General features: G+C 42.0%; 1 protein-coding gene across 3 annotated transcripts in view; it reads right to left on the bottom strand.

The window, feature by feature from the left end:
• The window catches only part of LOC144826671 (uncharacterized), a 201854-nt gene that overhangs the window by 159690 nt on the left and 24398 nt on the right, over positions 1–17766 (bottom strand). For all 3 annotated transcript variants that reach the window (XM_078685266.1, XM_078685267.1, XM_078685269.1), the window contains exons 2-4: positions 17506–17632; positions 10772–10882; positions 9407–9520 (exon numbers count right to left, since the gene is read on the bottom strand). In XM_078685266.1, the coding sequence (XP_078541392.1) occupies positions 9407–9520; positions 10772–10882; positions 17506–17632 (352 nt within the window). The remainder of the gene's footprint in view (positions 1–9406; positions 9521–10771; positions 10883–17505; positions 17633–17766) is intronic.

Below are 17766 nucleotides of genomic sequence, written 5' to 3'. Positions count from 1 at the left end.
GGGTCGTCTGGAGATCCAGATTTTATCTCAGTGTGCAAGGTCTGAAGACCCTCGATGGTAATCGTAGGGAAGGCTGAAAGGGAGTGAGTCTTAGTGCCAGTGGAATGGCCTTCCAGGGAGCCCCGGGTGCCTTAGTACCATATACTAGGGACTGATAAGGATACATCAGTAGCCAATGTAGGATACTCACTATACCAATTTAGAGGAGAAAGCACAGTACTGGGGTCCTGATTAGCAGGATCCCAGTCAGACTAATCAAAAACAGCTTAACACCAGGCAAAAAGTGGTGGTAACCATGAAAGTAGATCCTACTTTCCTACAAAATCTTTGCCATTTTTTCAAGGGGAGCCAGTACTTTAAATGTCACAAACTGACACTTGTGAATGTTAAATCGATCAATCAGGTCGTCAAAGGACAAGAGGAGCCCCTAATGGAAGAAGTCTCCAATTGTCTGAAGGATACAGAGTGCAAATGTTTTAGGTCTGGAGGTTACAGAGTATCTTTATTTCTGGGAAACCCGAATAAGGGGATATCTGGTGTATATTATGTAATTAAAGTTGTTATTCGCACACATCTTTGAAAGCAGCGGTGTGCTGTATGTAGCAATAACCATGGTGTGTCTGTCATAGCTGTATAATCTAGGTGGTATTTGGCCATCTGGAGGCAAACCCACTGCAGCTGTGCTGAAAGATAATAATGTTGAAAAAAGAGGCAGCTAGGTCGTCTCTGTCCACCGGGAGTCTGTTTACCCAGCCCCACCCCGCATCGATCGCCTCGCCAGATAAGGCCCCCGAATAGTGTGTCTAGCATCCAAAAGAAGCTCGCCAGTAGATATAATGGCATGATCGCAAAATAATACAATTAGGAGAGAAGCATAAACCTTTTTGAAACAGCGATAAAAACCTATCACAAAGAGTGGTAAAGTTCTCCAAAAAGCAATCTGGCCTTGAAGTGTTGTCACTGCCTTGGTGATGTTGATGTCTAGAAGGTCTTGCTCATTGTGGTAATTTCGAATCGTACGGTACCTGAATGTTCTGTTCTCAGACTGTAATGTTCCACTGCCAATGTCTAGGTTGACCTTGGGTAAACGATTTTTGCCAGATAACCTTCTGGCCAGACACCTTGGCAAAGGTACTGAGTATCAACAGGGGTTGCTCTGGGTCTTTGAGGTATAACCATATAGGGATACAAAGTTCATCCTGTCTCCCATGAGAATACCTTAGTCTTTCTCACTATGGCATAGCCCACTGAATAAGGGCTCCACTGTAAAGGGCAAAGAAGAATGCAAATATCTTGACTGCTATTGGATCTGATATTCATTTCCCTGTCCTAGTCTTAGTGTAGGTGTTGTATTAAGGAGTTTGATCAGGGGTATCGTACATATGCCCAATCCATAACTTCCCAACAACATAAACAGGTAGTCCCACTCCAGAGCGCCAAACACCTTCTCAAGGTCCAGGGCCATAAAGGCCACTCGAGGCCAGGATCTGGGGGCAAATTCCAGACTCTGACAAGTCTTCTAAGATTGTCCGATGAGTACTCTGTCCCTGTACAAAGCCATCCTGGTTCAAGTGGACGAGAGCAAAGATAGCAAGCAAGCCTCTAAAACATTTACTGAAGATTTCATAATCAGTGTTGAGGATGGCTAATGGCCTGTGGAGATTCTTCGTATTTTAACCAGGTATGGAAATATAATCATGCAAATTATATAGATCATTGTCTCTTATTAACAAATACTATAATAGCAACTAGGTTACTTCCCACCTTACCAGATGTAGTGTGCCTAGATTAATCGGGATTGTTTTCCTCATAGGTCCACTTCACATAATTTGGGTTGAATGTTCGCTCTCCATTAATTAAACCCGGATATTAAAGCAATGGCAGTCCTCTGAGACGTGATCAAAGCCTTTGACTCTCTACAACAGGAATTCTTATTAGCTATACTCAAGAGGATAGGTATGTTGCATCTATTCAATAACTGGTTTATGTTTTTATATGCTACAGTATGGCCTGTGCATATGTTAGCAGAATAGTTGCTGACCCAACGATTATAACAGGTGGCATTATACAAGGGTGTAGATTATCACAAATTATTTGTGCTACAGCACTGGGACCCCTGCATACACCCTACAAAAACACTTATAATATTGTGCACTAACCTTCACAGACTGCAAGCTACTTACATCTCTGTCCACAGATGATATGGTGGTCTAGGTTAGGAACCTGGAGACTAATCTGTCCTCAGTTGTTCACAAATACATTACATTTGGGCAACTTTCGACCTCAATATCAACTGGAGTAAATCAATAGGTTTTGCTATCATATCCATAATGGAAGAACGTCCTTTTAAGTACACAATCAAATGGTGCATAGACTCAATGAGATATTTAGGAATTTGGATTGATTGGGATACAGATACCATATTATGGGAAAATTATGGTTTCATCATTTCTAAACTAGAGACCCAGGTGAATCTATGGCTTCCTCTTCTAATTTCCCTAGCTGGCAGGATATCATTAAATAAAATGATAGTACTTCTTGAAATTCTATATCTTTTCAATAATATATTCCTACATGATTGTTCAGGTATTTCTTCAATACACTCCGATCTTTAATGATTAAACAAGTCTTGGTGGACAACAATCCCAGACTTAACTGAGAAGTTCTTACATTACCATATGAATGGGGGGAGGAGGGCTTTGAGGGATAGTGATTGATTTTGAGCTGTATTTTCTATGTGCTCAGACCAACTACATTCACCGCTTGTACTACCCAATGCTGTTCAAACCTCATATAGGGGTTGAAAAAGATAATATAGCACCAATTCCACTTAGGCCGTGCTATACCAACATATACCACACAGAAGATTGTAAATCAACACTGTTGCTTGCACTGTGGAGATGTGTTATAGATTGGGCACTAGAGCCAAACTCAACATTCTATATTCACCAGACATCCCGCATCATCCAAAAATATCTCCAACCAGCGCGAAGAAGTTGCTTTCATTGCTCGACTAACCAAATTCAGAGACATATTCCTAAAGGACATTTATTTTAGTTTTTGGCAAGATCATAAAATAAAGATCTTACCTTCAGAGATATTCCTGTACAATAGGTTAGTAACATAATGCAAGACCACTTTCCCCAAATTTTAATCTGAACCTCCACAGTTTAAGACACTTACACTTCTGCTGAATTCGAAAACTACCAGGTCCTTCATCAAACAATTGAATACCTCTATGAAACTGGAGGCTTCAGTGGCACTATCCAAATGGGGACAAATGGGGCATTGAACTGCAGGATCAGATAATTGAGGTGTGTTGTGTTTACTATTATGTACAGACAGGCACACTATCCCCAACCGTAATATACGTATTATCTGCCTCGTGTGTCATCAAAAATGTGATTCACTGGACTGACACTACTTATAGTGAAAAGACAGTATAGTGCTGGGGTCATGGCGCTTCCCAATGCAAAGGAAATGGTTAAAGGCACTAGTGTATTGCAATTAGCAACCTGAGATATATGTGGAGTGACTTCTCCACTCATGTCATAGACTGTATAAATGGATTGTTACCACAACCGTAACTAAATAGTTACTGAGCTGAATTGGATTGGTAAATAAAAAGAAAAAGTCCCTGTATGTGCGTGGTGAGCCCACACTTTGTCTCACAACAGACAGTGTATGCTCTGTCTAGTACGCAAGACCTAATGAGGGTTTTCAGTGACTGTAAATGCAGAGATGGAGAGCTGCTGTTCCTTTCAGTCCTCCACCCTTGCATTGACAGCTATGCACAGGGACTCACAAGAGAACATCTGTCTGATATATGTTAATGAGGTAAGAGTATTTGTAACTACTAAGGAATGGGCATTTTACACTGTGAGTGATTAGGGAATCAGACACTGCAAAATGAAGGTGGGGTGGCAAAGCAGTCGATGTGCAAAAAACCCAATTTCTTTAAGACGTTACCTTTGTAAATCCAGTCCATAGATTTTCTCTTACCTTTTTATCAGAAGCCTTAGCAGGAGACATATCACAAGCACCTGTCGCAGTACTAGTAAAATAGCAATTCCACACTTCAAACAGAGTTTCAGCTAAAGCACCAGGAGAAGCTTTAGCAGGATAACCTTAGACACTAAAAAAACTTAATTGAACTTTTGGTTATATTCCTCATCATTTTTTAGCATTTCTCTAGCAATACTTAAGTGAACCAACCATATGCCAATTAGCCTTGATGCTACTGCAGTAATCACACTCTGTTCCAAACTAGTAGGCTACAAGCATTCTGAATAAGAACACAACAAACCCTAGATTAGTTTCGATTTTATTGGAGCTCATCGGTGAGGTGCAGCTTGAGTTCATCTGTTTTATTATAAAAATAATAATAACCCCACTGATAAAGTGCCTGGTTACACTGATCTATTGTGTCCCCGGGTTGCGGTGCAGACAACCCTCGGCAACTAGGAGGTCCCCACCCTAGGGGGAGACTATGTGGAAGGAAAAAGATAGGTTTTATTTTTTTTTCGAAAAATAGCCTCCGAGTCCTCCAGCCGAAGGCTTGGAGGAAGTTTGTTCCACTGCTGTGCTGCCACATAGCGAAAGGAGCGGCCGACCATCCTTACTCTCTCGATGTTGGGAACACAGACTTCACCCGTCCCGCTCGATCTTAGTTGCCGGGTCGGTGAATAAAGTGTGAGAAGATCGAAACAAGTAGGAGGGGCCCGTCCTATGGATGATCCGGTGGCAAACGCACAGCGCCTTGAACAGAACTCTCTCCCTAATTGGCAACCAATGGAGGGAAGCCAGCGCCTTCTTAGAAGAGGCTCTCCTCTGGAGCATGAGCACCAAACGGGCAGCTGCATTTTGGATACCTTGGAGTCTGTGCACGCATTTAGCGGTAGCACCCAGGTACAGTATATTACCATAATCCAGGCGCGATGTCACCAGGGCATGCACCATGGTTTTCCTGGCTTCAGTAAGCAGCACATCCAAGATTTTCCATAGGCCTCGCAGGACTCCAAAACAGGCGCCTGCCACCCTCCTGGTATGGCACTCAAAAGAGAGCTTAGTGTCCAGCCAAACCCCAAGGTTCTTAGCCTGTTCAAAGGGCGCAGGGTGAGTCCCAGAGTCTGAGGCCACCATGCCGATGACCAAACTGATGGAGCCTTCCCGATCACAAGCACCTCGGTCTTCTTACCATTCAATTTCAAGCAATTATTTGCCTTCCAGGATGCCAGTTCTTGCAGACATGACACAAAATTGAAGGCTGCTGCATCCTGTGCCTGTGTAAGGGAAACCACCAGTTGACCGTTATTGGCATAGGAAACGACTGTGACTCCAAAACCTTCTGCAATCTCAGCTAGAGGCGAGACGTAGAGATTGGGTTGGGCTCAGGGTAGACCCCTGAGGCACCCCCTGTTTCAGTTTCAAAACTTTATAATAGTAAGATCCCTGCGCCACCTGAAAGCTGCACTCAGACAAAAAAAGTTTCCATCCACCTCAGAGCGCTACATGCCACCCTTCCTTTCCTCAAACAATGCAGCAGGGTATGATGGGCAACCGTATCAAACGCCGCACTTAAATGTAAGAGAATTAAGGCCGCTGTCTGTCCCACATCCACATGTTTTCTGATGGTCTCGATAGAAAATAGCAGGGCCGATTCGGTGGAATAGAGGGCCCGAAAACCGGACTGAGTCGGGTGAAGGAGATTATGTTTACAGATATGCGCAGTGAGTTGAGTGTTTACTACTTTCTACGCTACTTTTGTGAAGTAAGGAAGCAGGGAAATAGGGCGCAGATTATCTAGTTGGTCAGGACTAATGTGCAGTTTCTCAGGTAAAGGAAGAACAACCGCTTCCTTCCAACTTTTTGGCACCGTACCCGCCATAAAGGACAGCTCCAAGAGATGCCTGATGCAAGGCTCAAGAGTCACAATACTCCCTCTAAGCACCCTAGGGGAGGCAGGATCTCAGGGAGAGCTTGACTTAACACCAAGGATAGTTTTAATTAGAATCTCTGGGGGTGGGGGAATGGTGAATTTATCATTGCATTCTATCTCTAGAGTGTAACCCTCTTCGACAGCGGTCCCGTGGCCTACTCGAGCAGAGACAGGAAAGGTTGAATAGATCTTCTCCACCTTTTCCGCGAAGAAGGCAGCCACGCGGTTGCATGACTCCTCTGAGCCAACCACTGGAGCTACAGTTTTCGCTAGGCAGGATATTTCGTTATAGACCCTAAACAGTTATTTCGCTGAATTCTCTGCCATCTCAATTCTTTCCTGATAATAGGATGCCTTAGCCCTTCTGATAAGCGCATATTAACTCTTCAGAGTAGTTTTATACGCGCTCTCCACTAGGGCAGAAAAGTCTTTCCTTCACCGCCTCTCTAGTCGTTTACAGTCTGCTTTAGCCGCTCCCAATGCAGCATTGTACCAGGGGGCCGATTTCTGACGTCTTACCGGCATTTTAAATGTCCAGGGAGCGGTGCTGTCCAATGCCTCCGTAATCTGCCTGTCCAAAGCTACACAGGCACCCTCAATGTCCAGGCCACCCGGCAGCCCACCCTGTAGGAGGGCATTATTAAAATCCTCCTGAGAAAAGATACTCAGCACAAATGCAGGACTATTGCTCTGTTAGAACCTGCCTTTATTACTATATATGTTGTGCTGCCTTCTGAAAGGTACGGAGTAGAGGAACACTCTCACATTCACTAATGCACTTGTACACAGGGACAGGCACATGTTTATGTAGTCGTGAACATAACTTCACTCTCACACTAGAGTATGCTTTTATGAACCAATCACTGTGTGTAGTTCGATGTTACCATATATGTGTGCTTGTATGGCAGAATGTGTCAATAGAGACTAAGGGCCTGATTACAACTTTGGCGGTGTGGGAGCGGCCCGCTACGACAGCACCCCGCTCCCACACTGCCAAAGTCGACTGCTGCCTGCCTGTCAGATTACAAGTCATTTCATGATCTGGCAGGCGGGGAGTGCAGTTTAAGGTGCAGGAACTGGGGTGGATGCACCGCCATGAAAAATGTTGAGGTCAGGAAAGTCATAATATGCGTGGCGGTGCCGCAACAGCACTGCCAGCATAAGGCTGCCCTAGACCAGCATGCCAACGCAGAGGGATAGCGGATCACCAGTGGTTACGGTGGTCCCATGACGGTTCAACCAGTGAAGTTGTGATACGGCGGTTGGATTGCCGGTTCGGCAGTAGCCATCACGGACTGCCAAACTCGTAATTGGGCCATAAGCTTCAAATGAGTCTGAAGTCCATTCATAAATTATAGGAAATGAGGAGACCTCAAACTCTGAGGTAACTTCTGCCTACTTTTGCTGTCCGAGATCACGTATGAACTGGAGTTCCTTGAGGATATGGGAAGGATCTGTGTGTGAATTTAACAGGAGTTTTTAAAACCGTGCCTTTTTGATCTATTGGCTTTGCTAATGCTTTTTGCGGATACCGTGCAGCATCAGCGAAGAAAAGTCTGTGATGATGCGAACATGTCATGCCACAGCATTCCGCATCCATGATGATGATCCAGGTGGACACCATTTGGAAAGGTAAATAGTCAAACAATTACTTTTTATTTGAGCAAAAGTGTTTTTCAATATCAGAGTTGCCCCTACTTTAAGGCCCCTTAAGAGGTGAAGGATGGAACGGAGTAGCGGGCTGTGGTGGGAGGTAAGGTGGAGTAGGCAGGGAGCACACTGGATGAGCTTATGGCCGGCGGAGGATAAATAATAGTTTTTAAAAAGGAGTTATGGTGGGGGAAGCAACACTGATATGTGATATGTGCATTGGAGGCCGCTCCTTTAGCCTGCTGGCACCACAGCTGTGGAACACTTTGCCCTTGGCGCTGCGGGGGGCCTCTAATTTGCTTACCTTCAGGAAGGGCCTTAAAACCTGGCTTTTTTCCCTTTAGGCGACCTATCCTGAGTCGTTTTCTCTTTTTCTGATATGTTTTTTATTACTGTGTTGTGTTCATGGTTACAGGTTCTCAATAAAAGCGCCGGGGCACTCTTTTCGAGTAGCCGTGAGCTATATAAAACAACATATAACATAACATGTGGGTGGCAAGCAGCACATGAGGGCAAGAGGAAGTGAGGGAAGTATTGGACGAGCTGCTGGTGTGGGGAAAACGGAAACAGCATGAGGAGGTGAGTAATTGAGGGAGGAACAGTACACGAGCGAGACAGTATAAAAAAAAGAAAAAAACATACACACACTCTCAAGGGGTGCCAAAAAAGAAAAAAGTAGTTCCCTGAATGATAGCAGTGGTAGTACAAGTCATTCAATCAAAAAGATTGTTAAAAAAATGATGCTTCAGGGGTAAACACAAGAAGATTTAGAAAAGCCATCAACTAATAAGCAAATAAATAAGAGTGAAAATAAAGGCAACCAGTGGTAAGCCGCGGGCTGGCTCCAAGCCCACTGTAAGTTTTTTGTATGGTTCAGAAGAGGTGTTTTGACAGCAGACAGCTAAAAGCCTTAAAAAACCTAGTATAGTCAATGCAGTATATGCATTGAGGATAATGTAAAATCACAATGAAACTTAGTAATACATTTATCTTTTGCCTATCTGGGAGACAAAAGAAAGGACATTTTAAGGCAGTGTTTTTTTCCTGCAAGTCATTACCGAATATTCTCAAATGTAAAATTTCCTTATACCAAAACGCAGGACAACATTCAGTGGAGTATATCAATTATATAAGCTGTTGGGCAATACTGATTTTGGTCGGAGGGAGGAAAGGTGAATAATATACCAACTGTACGTCACTGTAGTTGATATTCTCTAGTTATCTATACCTCCCCACAACTTGCTTTTAGCACACACCTCCATGCCATCCCAGATGACGAAAATGGATCATCCCCATAGATGTCATTGGGCTGGTCCTTAGGGATCTGAGCCAGTATTCCTGGAGAGGACTGCAATAGTCTTGAAGGAAAGAACAAGGCAGCAAGCTACACCAGTTTGCCACCTGTGGTAAAATAAGTACATTCTTCCTGGGAACTCAAAGAGCTCGAAAAACAGATTTATGGCTGCATTGGATTGTGTCTTCATTAATTCTAAAGGGCCGCTTTTCCTTTACCAAAATAATTATCATGTTGTGTGATATACTTGCTAGAGAGGATGAGAAATCTCACCTTTAGAAGCTCATTTATTGCAATACACAAGTTGTATTTTGTTTAAAAGAAAGTGATTTACCTTTTTATGTTTAACAATTAAAAAATGTTAATAGCTCTCTGACTTTTAACACTGTACTCTCAACCACAAAGGCTTTGGGTGGAGGTTTCACATATCTTTTCAACGCCCCCCTCCCAGAAATGGGTAGTTAAGGCCCTTGCAAACCACTCTCAGTCTAACTGGCACACTAGCTCTTTAGGTTTTTACTGACCTGTGCTCGGGCGACAAAGACTCTGCCTTCCATTTGAATCCTGGACCTCTTCCACAAACTGGTCTTCATCGGAATTCATCCCAAATATCACATCGGAACTGGTAAGGGTATCACCTGTCAAATAAAGATGACTTCTATCATTTCCGCTGAATACTAAACAGTTCACACTGGCCACTAACCTCTGTATTACACATACATCATTAAAATAGAAATACAATAAAACAATAACAAGGCTAAGATAAACCTCTCTTACCAATCCAGGATTTAATAATACATTAACATGCACAGTACACTTCATAATCCACAAAATCATTTGTTTGCTGATACCATTTAAGCAAGTAGGCTATTGCTTCTTTTTGCTGTCCCAACCACTGCCATTAGAAGTATAGGTCTCAGCAAAGAGTAATGATTATTTAGGAGAGTTGGACAGAGATTTATAATACGGAGAAGGTTCTCACTGCTATCAATACCCAATCAACAGACTCAGCTTTATATTTATGCCAGAGTTGCCTAAATGCGCTATGGTAAACAGTATATATTTTTATATATATTCCAAGCTACTGACATTGACAGATACTCTTGTGACTTAAATTGTCTGTATATGAAATCATCCTTACTTTCTCATTTTTTATATTTAATCTGATTACTCCAAACATAGGCTAAGTCTAGTTCTGTTAAAGGATCCCGTAAATATCCAGCCAAGGGATTCTGCCAATAGCGCTCAGAGCATGAGAACATGCTAATCTAAACAACCCCCCTTTTAAAAGATTACTATGCAGCTCTGGCCCTCAAAGAATTTTACAAAATGTACTTTTGCTTCAAGAGGCTGCCTTACAATCTCAAAACTAGGGATTTTTGGATTTGACCGGTTGTCCTTGCAGCTATAAGATCAAAAGGAGTGAAGGCTCCAGTAAGCACTGTATTTAACCTATCCCCAGAAACGTAGGTAGTCCAAAATCTCAAGGCAATGGTAGGCATACAGGTTAGCTTCATTTGTGCATTTCATCTAGGCACTATAAATTAAGGGTACTTGCTTAAAGACAATACCAAATCACACAGAATAACAGTGGTAAACATGTAACTACATTGTTAAGTAAATACATGTACGATCTTAAAACATTCTGATATTTGGCAGTGCAATAGCCCTATCTAAAAAAAAAAAAGAAGTAACTCCTTTGACATTGTGGTTGTAAAGAGAGATGATCTTAGGCACTTTGAGGTGAAGTTAGCATGGAATAAAGTGCTTTACAAATAATTGCCATAGCATAACCTCACCTGGAGAATGTACATGGGCGCAGTATCATTTGTAAAATAAATTGGCTTTCCAATTTGCTCCATACAGACACATCTGTGATGCACACTTACTTAGGACACAATCAACCCCAGCTTTTCCTTCAAATCCCTGATGGTCCATGGAGAACAGATCTTCCTGGTCTTTCGCTCTCAATGAAAAGACAGAGGTAGCAATAAGAGGACCTGTCATTAGAACAAAAGAAAGAATTAGTTTGTAGAGTAGAGGTGTATCGAAGTAGAGGTGTATCACGGAGAACCTAGAGGAAAGGAGGACTGAATGACAATCGAAGTTCTTATGGAACAAGCATACTAACTAGGAACATACGCATGGAACAAAGTGTGAATTGATAGACAATTATGGCAAAGGATAAAAGGATGAAAATATTAAAGCCTGCAGTACGGAGCGCAAGATATGATCATTGTATGAAAGCTAGAGTTGGCAAGGGGCGCGTATGGTGAAAATATGACCACTAAGTTATGGTAATGGCTATCAATGATAAAGTGACAATTATAGTGGGATAGAATTAGCACTAGAAGAACATGTGGATATGGATAATCTGAATTAATAAAAATGGAGCATATGGCCATACAAAGATAGACCTAGTAAAAACAGTACACATGCTACTACAGAGACAGACATAGAAAAGATGCAGCAAGCACAGTAATTTGAAATCTTTACTTCTAAAATTGAACTGCCCAACTCATTTCCCTCTACTTCTCCTACTGTGGCCTGCCTCTATTTCTCGAGTGTGATTTTCAGCAGTCACATACACAACTTCTCTATCCTTTATTCCAATATCCTTTGGCATTTTTTGCCCACACCCTTCTCTCTCTCGGTCTTCTAGCATACTACTATCTTTCTTGAATTCAAAAACATTTTCTACAACCTTCTGGCCATGATTTTGAAGTTTCTTGAATGGGTACCTCATTATTGTTGCACCTATCCTTTTTATGTCAAGCCTGCAGGCAGCGCACATGTAGTTGAGCTTATATAGCGCACAGCTACCCGCAAAGCAGGTGTCCCGGCGCTTGCTTAGGGAACCCTTCCTGATATTCCCCTGTGAGATAGCAGGGTATCCACAAGGTGAAAGTCAGGCATCCCGCCGCGAGGGGCCGTTGTGGAGATTAAGCAAGCTGTTGCCCAGAGTCGCAGAGTGTGAACCCGTGAGTTGAGGAGGCACCGGGGTGAGAATTATCGAGTCCGTGGAATTTTTAGCCCAAGACCCGCCGGGGCGGGGAATTGAACCCTGGTCCAGGACCGATCTCAGCTTCCGGGTCTGCTGCCTCTAACCCCTGAGCCACACTTCTCCATATGTGCTGTCACTATGGCGATGATCTGTTGTATCGGGGGGAGGTAACTCTCCAAACAGGGGATTTTAGTCTGCCTATTACTTACGATTTGTTGGCACCACTCTTATTTGCTGCTTTCTAATTCAGTAGCCCGTGCAATGTCGTCACTTCCTTATCTTCGTGTGGAGCATGGACAAAGGACAGCACTTAATTAGTCTCCCTCCGTCGCTCGCGCTGGGATTGAGGTGCTATCCTTTTTTTTTTTGCATTTGTAAACAGCGCATATTCAATGATTTGTCTAGAATTACAGGATGTTGAGGTAATGTTGATACTCGAAACTTGTTATCCAGTTCTAAAGTTGGCATCCCATCTGCCTACACCGCCCATAGTGCCACATCCTTCTTATTGGCGTCATTGCTTGCTACCCAGAGAAGCACGTCTGGTGCCAGATGTAGACCTTTGAATGACACCTTGTCCCCCGTGAACGTGAAGATGCTTCAGATATCTGGTGCAAGAGCTTTTTAAATGGTTCCACTCTGTGTGGCTTTTTCATCTGAAAGCACAATTTGGCACTTCTTTCATTTTTTACGTTTCAAGTATTCCAAAACAGCTTAGAAACTTTGAAGGCAATAAAGACCAAACCACCACAGGATAACTGTATACCATACATGTCACTACGCATATCGATTAGGGTGGCATATATGTAGATGATGTTGTACCATAAAATTGATACCAACCTTGCATACTTAGTTGGCAAAATCAAGGTTAAAATGGCATTTATAGCTAAATATGGAACCTGTGACCTTGCACAGCACAAATTATTACAGTCTTTTGTGGAATGTTAATATGTCCTTTTGCATAGGCTTAGTGTGCTTTCATAGGTTTGAGGCGCACCAATTTGGCAAATGCAAAAATAGTCATTTTTGGCTATGTTGAGAAGCATGGTTTTCTTTCCCAGAATTTCGGCGGGGTGCATGTTTTCTTGAGCATATTACCCCTCGCCATAGTGAAAGCAACATTTGTAGCACAGCTTTTTTGGAATAGAAGATATCAGAGCATTTGTACTAAAAACATTTTTTATTAATACTCAGCCATCATTTACCCAGCACAACTTTACTTTAAGTGCACAATGAAAAGCGGCTATTGGAAAAATCAAATATTGCAAAATAGTTAAAGCACAATGGTAGCAAATTACATTTCTCCCAGTGGAAGAGAAGGTTCCAGATTTTCTGCTTTTGTGAAGCTGCACCTACTTTCTCTACTATAAATATATAGCAGGCGTTTATTGAAGGTGTCGATCCAATCTCTGCACTGCTAAAGTTTGCGGGGATCAGGCAGGGTACATGACAGGGCACACATGGTGCAGGGAGGATACACAACAGGGCACATATGGTTCAGGTAGGGAACCCAACAGGGTACCTGTGGTGCAGGGAGGGTACACGACACAGCACACATGGTGCAGGGAGGGTACAGGACAAGGCACACGTGGTTCAGGGATGTTAACACCACAGGGCGCACACAGTGCAGGGAGGGTACCCAGCACGGCACACATGGTGCAGTGAGCATATACGAATCAGCACATGTGGTGCAGGCAGGGTACATGACAGGGTATACATCGTGGAGGCATTTGACGGTTGCACTATGTGTACAACAGAAATAAACAGGAAGCGATGGTCTAATTTCTGTGGTTAACACCTTCTTTCCCCCATCCGCCCTGTACCACTTTCTTCTGGCCCCCACTTCCCAGTCCATTTCACCTAACCCTCACCCACCCCATTACTGGTCCTTCTCCTTCACACACTTGCCTTGTCCATTTCGTCTCTCCCTTCCAAAAGACATAATTTATTTTTTAAAGAGTGCTATAAACCGGCTATAGCACTTTTTTTAAAAATATATTATCCTGCTCTCCACCGATTTACTGACCTTCTCAGACATCACCCCCACCAGACTGAGACAGCTAATAACTTGCCTACAGGCAACACTTATTGGCTTTGCCAATGCTTCTTCCTATTTTGTTTTCAGCGGATTCTAGAGCTCACCCCTGTGTTCTCCTGAAACTGCAGTCCTATCTGTCAACTACTACCTCACTCCTGCTCGCTATCCCAAAAAATATTCTCCTCTTGTTGTTCTTAACCTTTCTACTTCCTTTTATGTTGCGGATTGCTCTGTTCTACTTACTGTTCTCTCTTTTGGTAAATTGCCTTTGGTTCATTCTCATTTCTCTCAACAACCATACTTTGATTTTTAGTCTTGTCTTCCTGCTCATACTCTACCAGTTTCTTCTGATGCCCCTCAAGGGTCTGTCCTTATCTAAGCTAACTACCCTCTTAGATTATATTTTGGCTTCAGTTACTTGTCACTTCTGCTAATTTCCAGGTTTTTCTTTTCCTTTGATCTTTGTGACCCTATTTCCTAATGTCTTAATGTCATCCAACTCTGATGTTACAGAATTGTCCTCACCTTAATTCAAAGAAACAAATCCTCTTCCCTCCGGTCTTCTCTCTCATGACTGTGTTCCTCCATCAAACACTCTAATTACCCCTTCTCTATCCATTCCTTCCTCCTCTGCCTCCAAGTTATGCATCACTTTTAGTCCTCCACTTTCACTGTCTGTCCATATTTATTCGGTTGCTTCTGGCTGCTGTTTTCAACACGGTATGTTTCAGAATCTGGAAAGTATTTCTGATTTACACACTACTAAGACTAATCACTTTCTCTCGTCTAAATTACAGCTTTTTCCTGCTCATTGGTCTCCATGCCTATGCATTCGATCCTTTCCAGTCTTTAAACGTTTTCTCCACTGCTCATTCTCTTTCTGCTCTCGCACCTCCATGATGCCTGCCCTCATTTCAAGTTCAGTTATCTTTGTGTTGTTTTTTATTATATTCATGGCTGTGTATCTCCGTCTCTTTCTTTTCAAATTTTACCTTTATGGAACTTTGTGCTACCTCTCAATTTCTGTATATAGAAGGAATGTAGTTCTGTCGGAAGACCTAAATAGTATTTAACAATTCTTGCTGGAGTCCGATGTCTATGATACTCCCAACAATTTACTTATGACAAAAACAACCAATTACGCACACAGACACTGAAAAGATTAAAGTTCTTTATCAAGGATTTATGGGCTCACATCAGTTAATGTCACTGAAAAGGCGATATCACATAACCAGGTGCTCTCTGCGAAGTGTGCTTGTGACATACCAAGAGTGCGTATGTGAAGATATATACATTTTGAAGGCTAAACCGGATTCATTTGAAGGGTTTGTTTACCCACAACTATGTTTAATTTGGACTGGTTAGTACAGATGCATCGCTTTTGCACCATCCAACATGTATGGTACAGACTGTTTTCACCGTCAATGTTTCGACACCATAAAGTCAACATGACACTTGTTCCTTGTCTGGAGTCTTCTTCAGGACAATATGTGGAGACACCCTAGTCTCTTGTGGAGGATTATGGGCTCTCAAAAGTCACCATGTATTTATTTCTGAAAGGCTCCAAAGGGTCACTGTTTTAAAGGATCCCAGTGATGTAGTTCCAAAGTTTAAGAATGCTTTCCTCCTGCACATTTGCTTCAATCAGAGACTCATTACATTCAGTGCTCATCTTCTGTATTGCTTTCTCCATTATGATGTCTCCTAATCGTGTTGTTCCTTAGCAGTTTCTGCTAGTATTTCTAACTATTGGAAACTAACTTATTTAGCATTTTGTGCAGCATGTACATGGTCCTACAGCATCAGTGTGCATTATCAATATAAATATTACAATGCAAAATATCAAGTACAGTATCGGGTAGAAACGTACATAATGACAAGTTACCATCATACAAATGCCAATAATAAGAATAATAACCATTAAGTACAAGGTAGCTCAGGCTCGTGCCAAAAACGAAGCAAAGGTTGAAACAAATCAAGAACTAATAGGGCAGAATCTAGAGGAGATTAGGTAGAATTAAAAGAGAAATACTGACCAAGATCTTTTTTTTTAGTTTTCATTAGAAAGTCAGGACACCGGCAATAGTGCAGATATAAGGCAGAATCAAATTCCAAACTCTAGGAGCACATTCCAAAAATGACTGATTCAAGATACATTTTAAGTTTAAGAAGGGGTTGCCAAAGAGTATAGTACAGATGATGTGATGAAAGGGGCTAATGCCTGATATCAATGTGCTGCAGAATGCAAAGAGGCTCTGACTGGGTGTAGGTGAATCTTAGTAATGCCAGTGACAACAGCATTGACACAGTCAAGCCTGGATATACCAGTGCTTGTATCACATATTTGAGATCTTGTTTTAGAAGCCTAAGCCCGATTTCACAAATCATGGCATTAACAATTCCAAACAGGGTATCATTAAATATGCTACCATCATCATTCACGTCATGGCCCTCTGGAAATCAGGATATATTCATTTTGAAGTTGTTGATTTTTGGGTTGTCCCACAGTAACAGCTGTTGTAAAGATAACTGAGAAGGGAATATGTAAATGGTCAAATTAGTCCACTATTATTAAGACAATGACCAATGCAGAATCCTCTTAAGCAATAGGTAGGCCCCTTTAGTATATTTGTGTTCTGAACAGTGCTAAGTCATGCTGTTCTCTTGCATGATTTTGGCAAAGAAGCAAAACAAGCAATCGTTGGGCTTATCCCAGAGATGGTTGAAATCTCTAACAAGGATGTAAGTAAATGTGATTTTGAGATTATGCATTCCATGTAGTGATCGACAAAAGAGTTGTTATCGTCAAGAGTATGGTAGCTAAAGTACATGCTGGTTGATGTAGTGGCAATAAACTCAAGTTCAATTGCGAATTCTTGAAAAGTGGGAAGTGAGTTGGAAGACATTAGAAGGGAGGGTAAAGTATTTTGGTAGGCACAGCTGCGCCATCCCAATCCTGCCTTCTCTATAAAATCTTGAGAAGAAGTAAGTAATCAGGTGGTGAAAGTAAATCCACTGTAGGTTAAGTCAATTCAACAATGTTTTTATTAAGTCAAGTTTCATGTCATGTCTATGCTGTGTTTGACTGTCATGCAACTCTAATGTAGCGTACAGAGTAATGTGGCAGAAGAGGTGAGCTCATAATGAGATGAGTCCAGAGAGATCTCAATCAAATTTTTAAACTCCAATTATCTTTGTTCAGCGATTTGGTGAGCACGCAGTTTAACTTAAAAGGAAATTTAAAAATGCAACGATAAACATTGTGTTAGTAGCATACACACTACCAAAGAAATGGCCCAGGGAAAGCAATACACACCAAAGTAAAGAACATGAAGACGCAGTGCACAGAGGTATACTTCAAGAATGCAGTTCACACTGTAACAGTTACAGAAAGTGGTACATTTAGAACTACAGAGGAGCGTCCTGAAAGAATTATATTGGCATTTACTGGCTATATGTAGCCATGGCACCCTGAGATTTTAAACTTCTGTCATGAAAAATAGAATTTACCTTGTCAAGCTAAATGGATACGGACAATTAAAATACTTTCTATATATTTCAATTGGCCACTGTTAATTTACCCAGTGACATCAATGCTTGTTGAATGTCCTTCATCACGTTCCTGTAAAGCTCCTTCTGCCATTCATGTAAAAGCTTCCACTCCTCTGCCGAGAAATATGCAGCAACATCATGGAAGGTCACAGGTCCCTGAAAGAACAAAACATGCCGGTCATGCTAATCAATACTATTCAGTGAAACAACTGGTTATGTGGTTAGAGACTTTTGTTATGTAACTAATGTTATCATCTGCCCCTTCTGCTCCTCTCTTACCTTTATACTTT

The sequence above is a fragment of the Lissotriton helveticus genome, chromosome 3_2 (assembly GCF_964261635.1).
Source record: "Lissotriton helveticus chromosome 3_2, aLisHel1.1, whole genome shotgun sequence".
Classification (NCBI taxonomy): Eukaryota; Metazoa; Chordata; class Amphibia; order Caudata; family Salamandridae; genus Lissotriton; species Lissotriton helveticus.
Note: the sequence above shows the minus strand (reverse complement) of the source record. Positions and strands in the feature narration are given on the sequence as shown.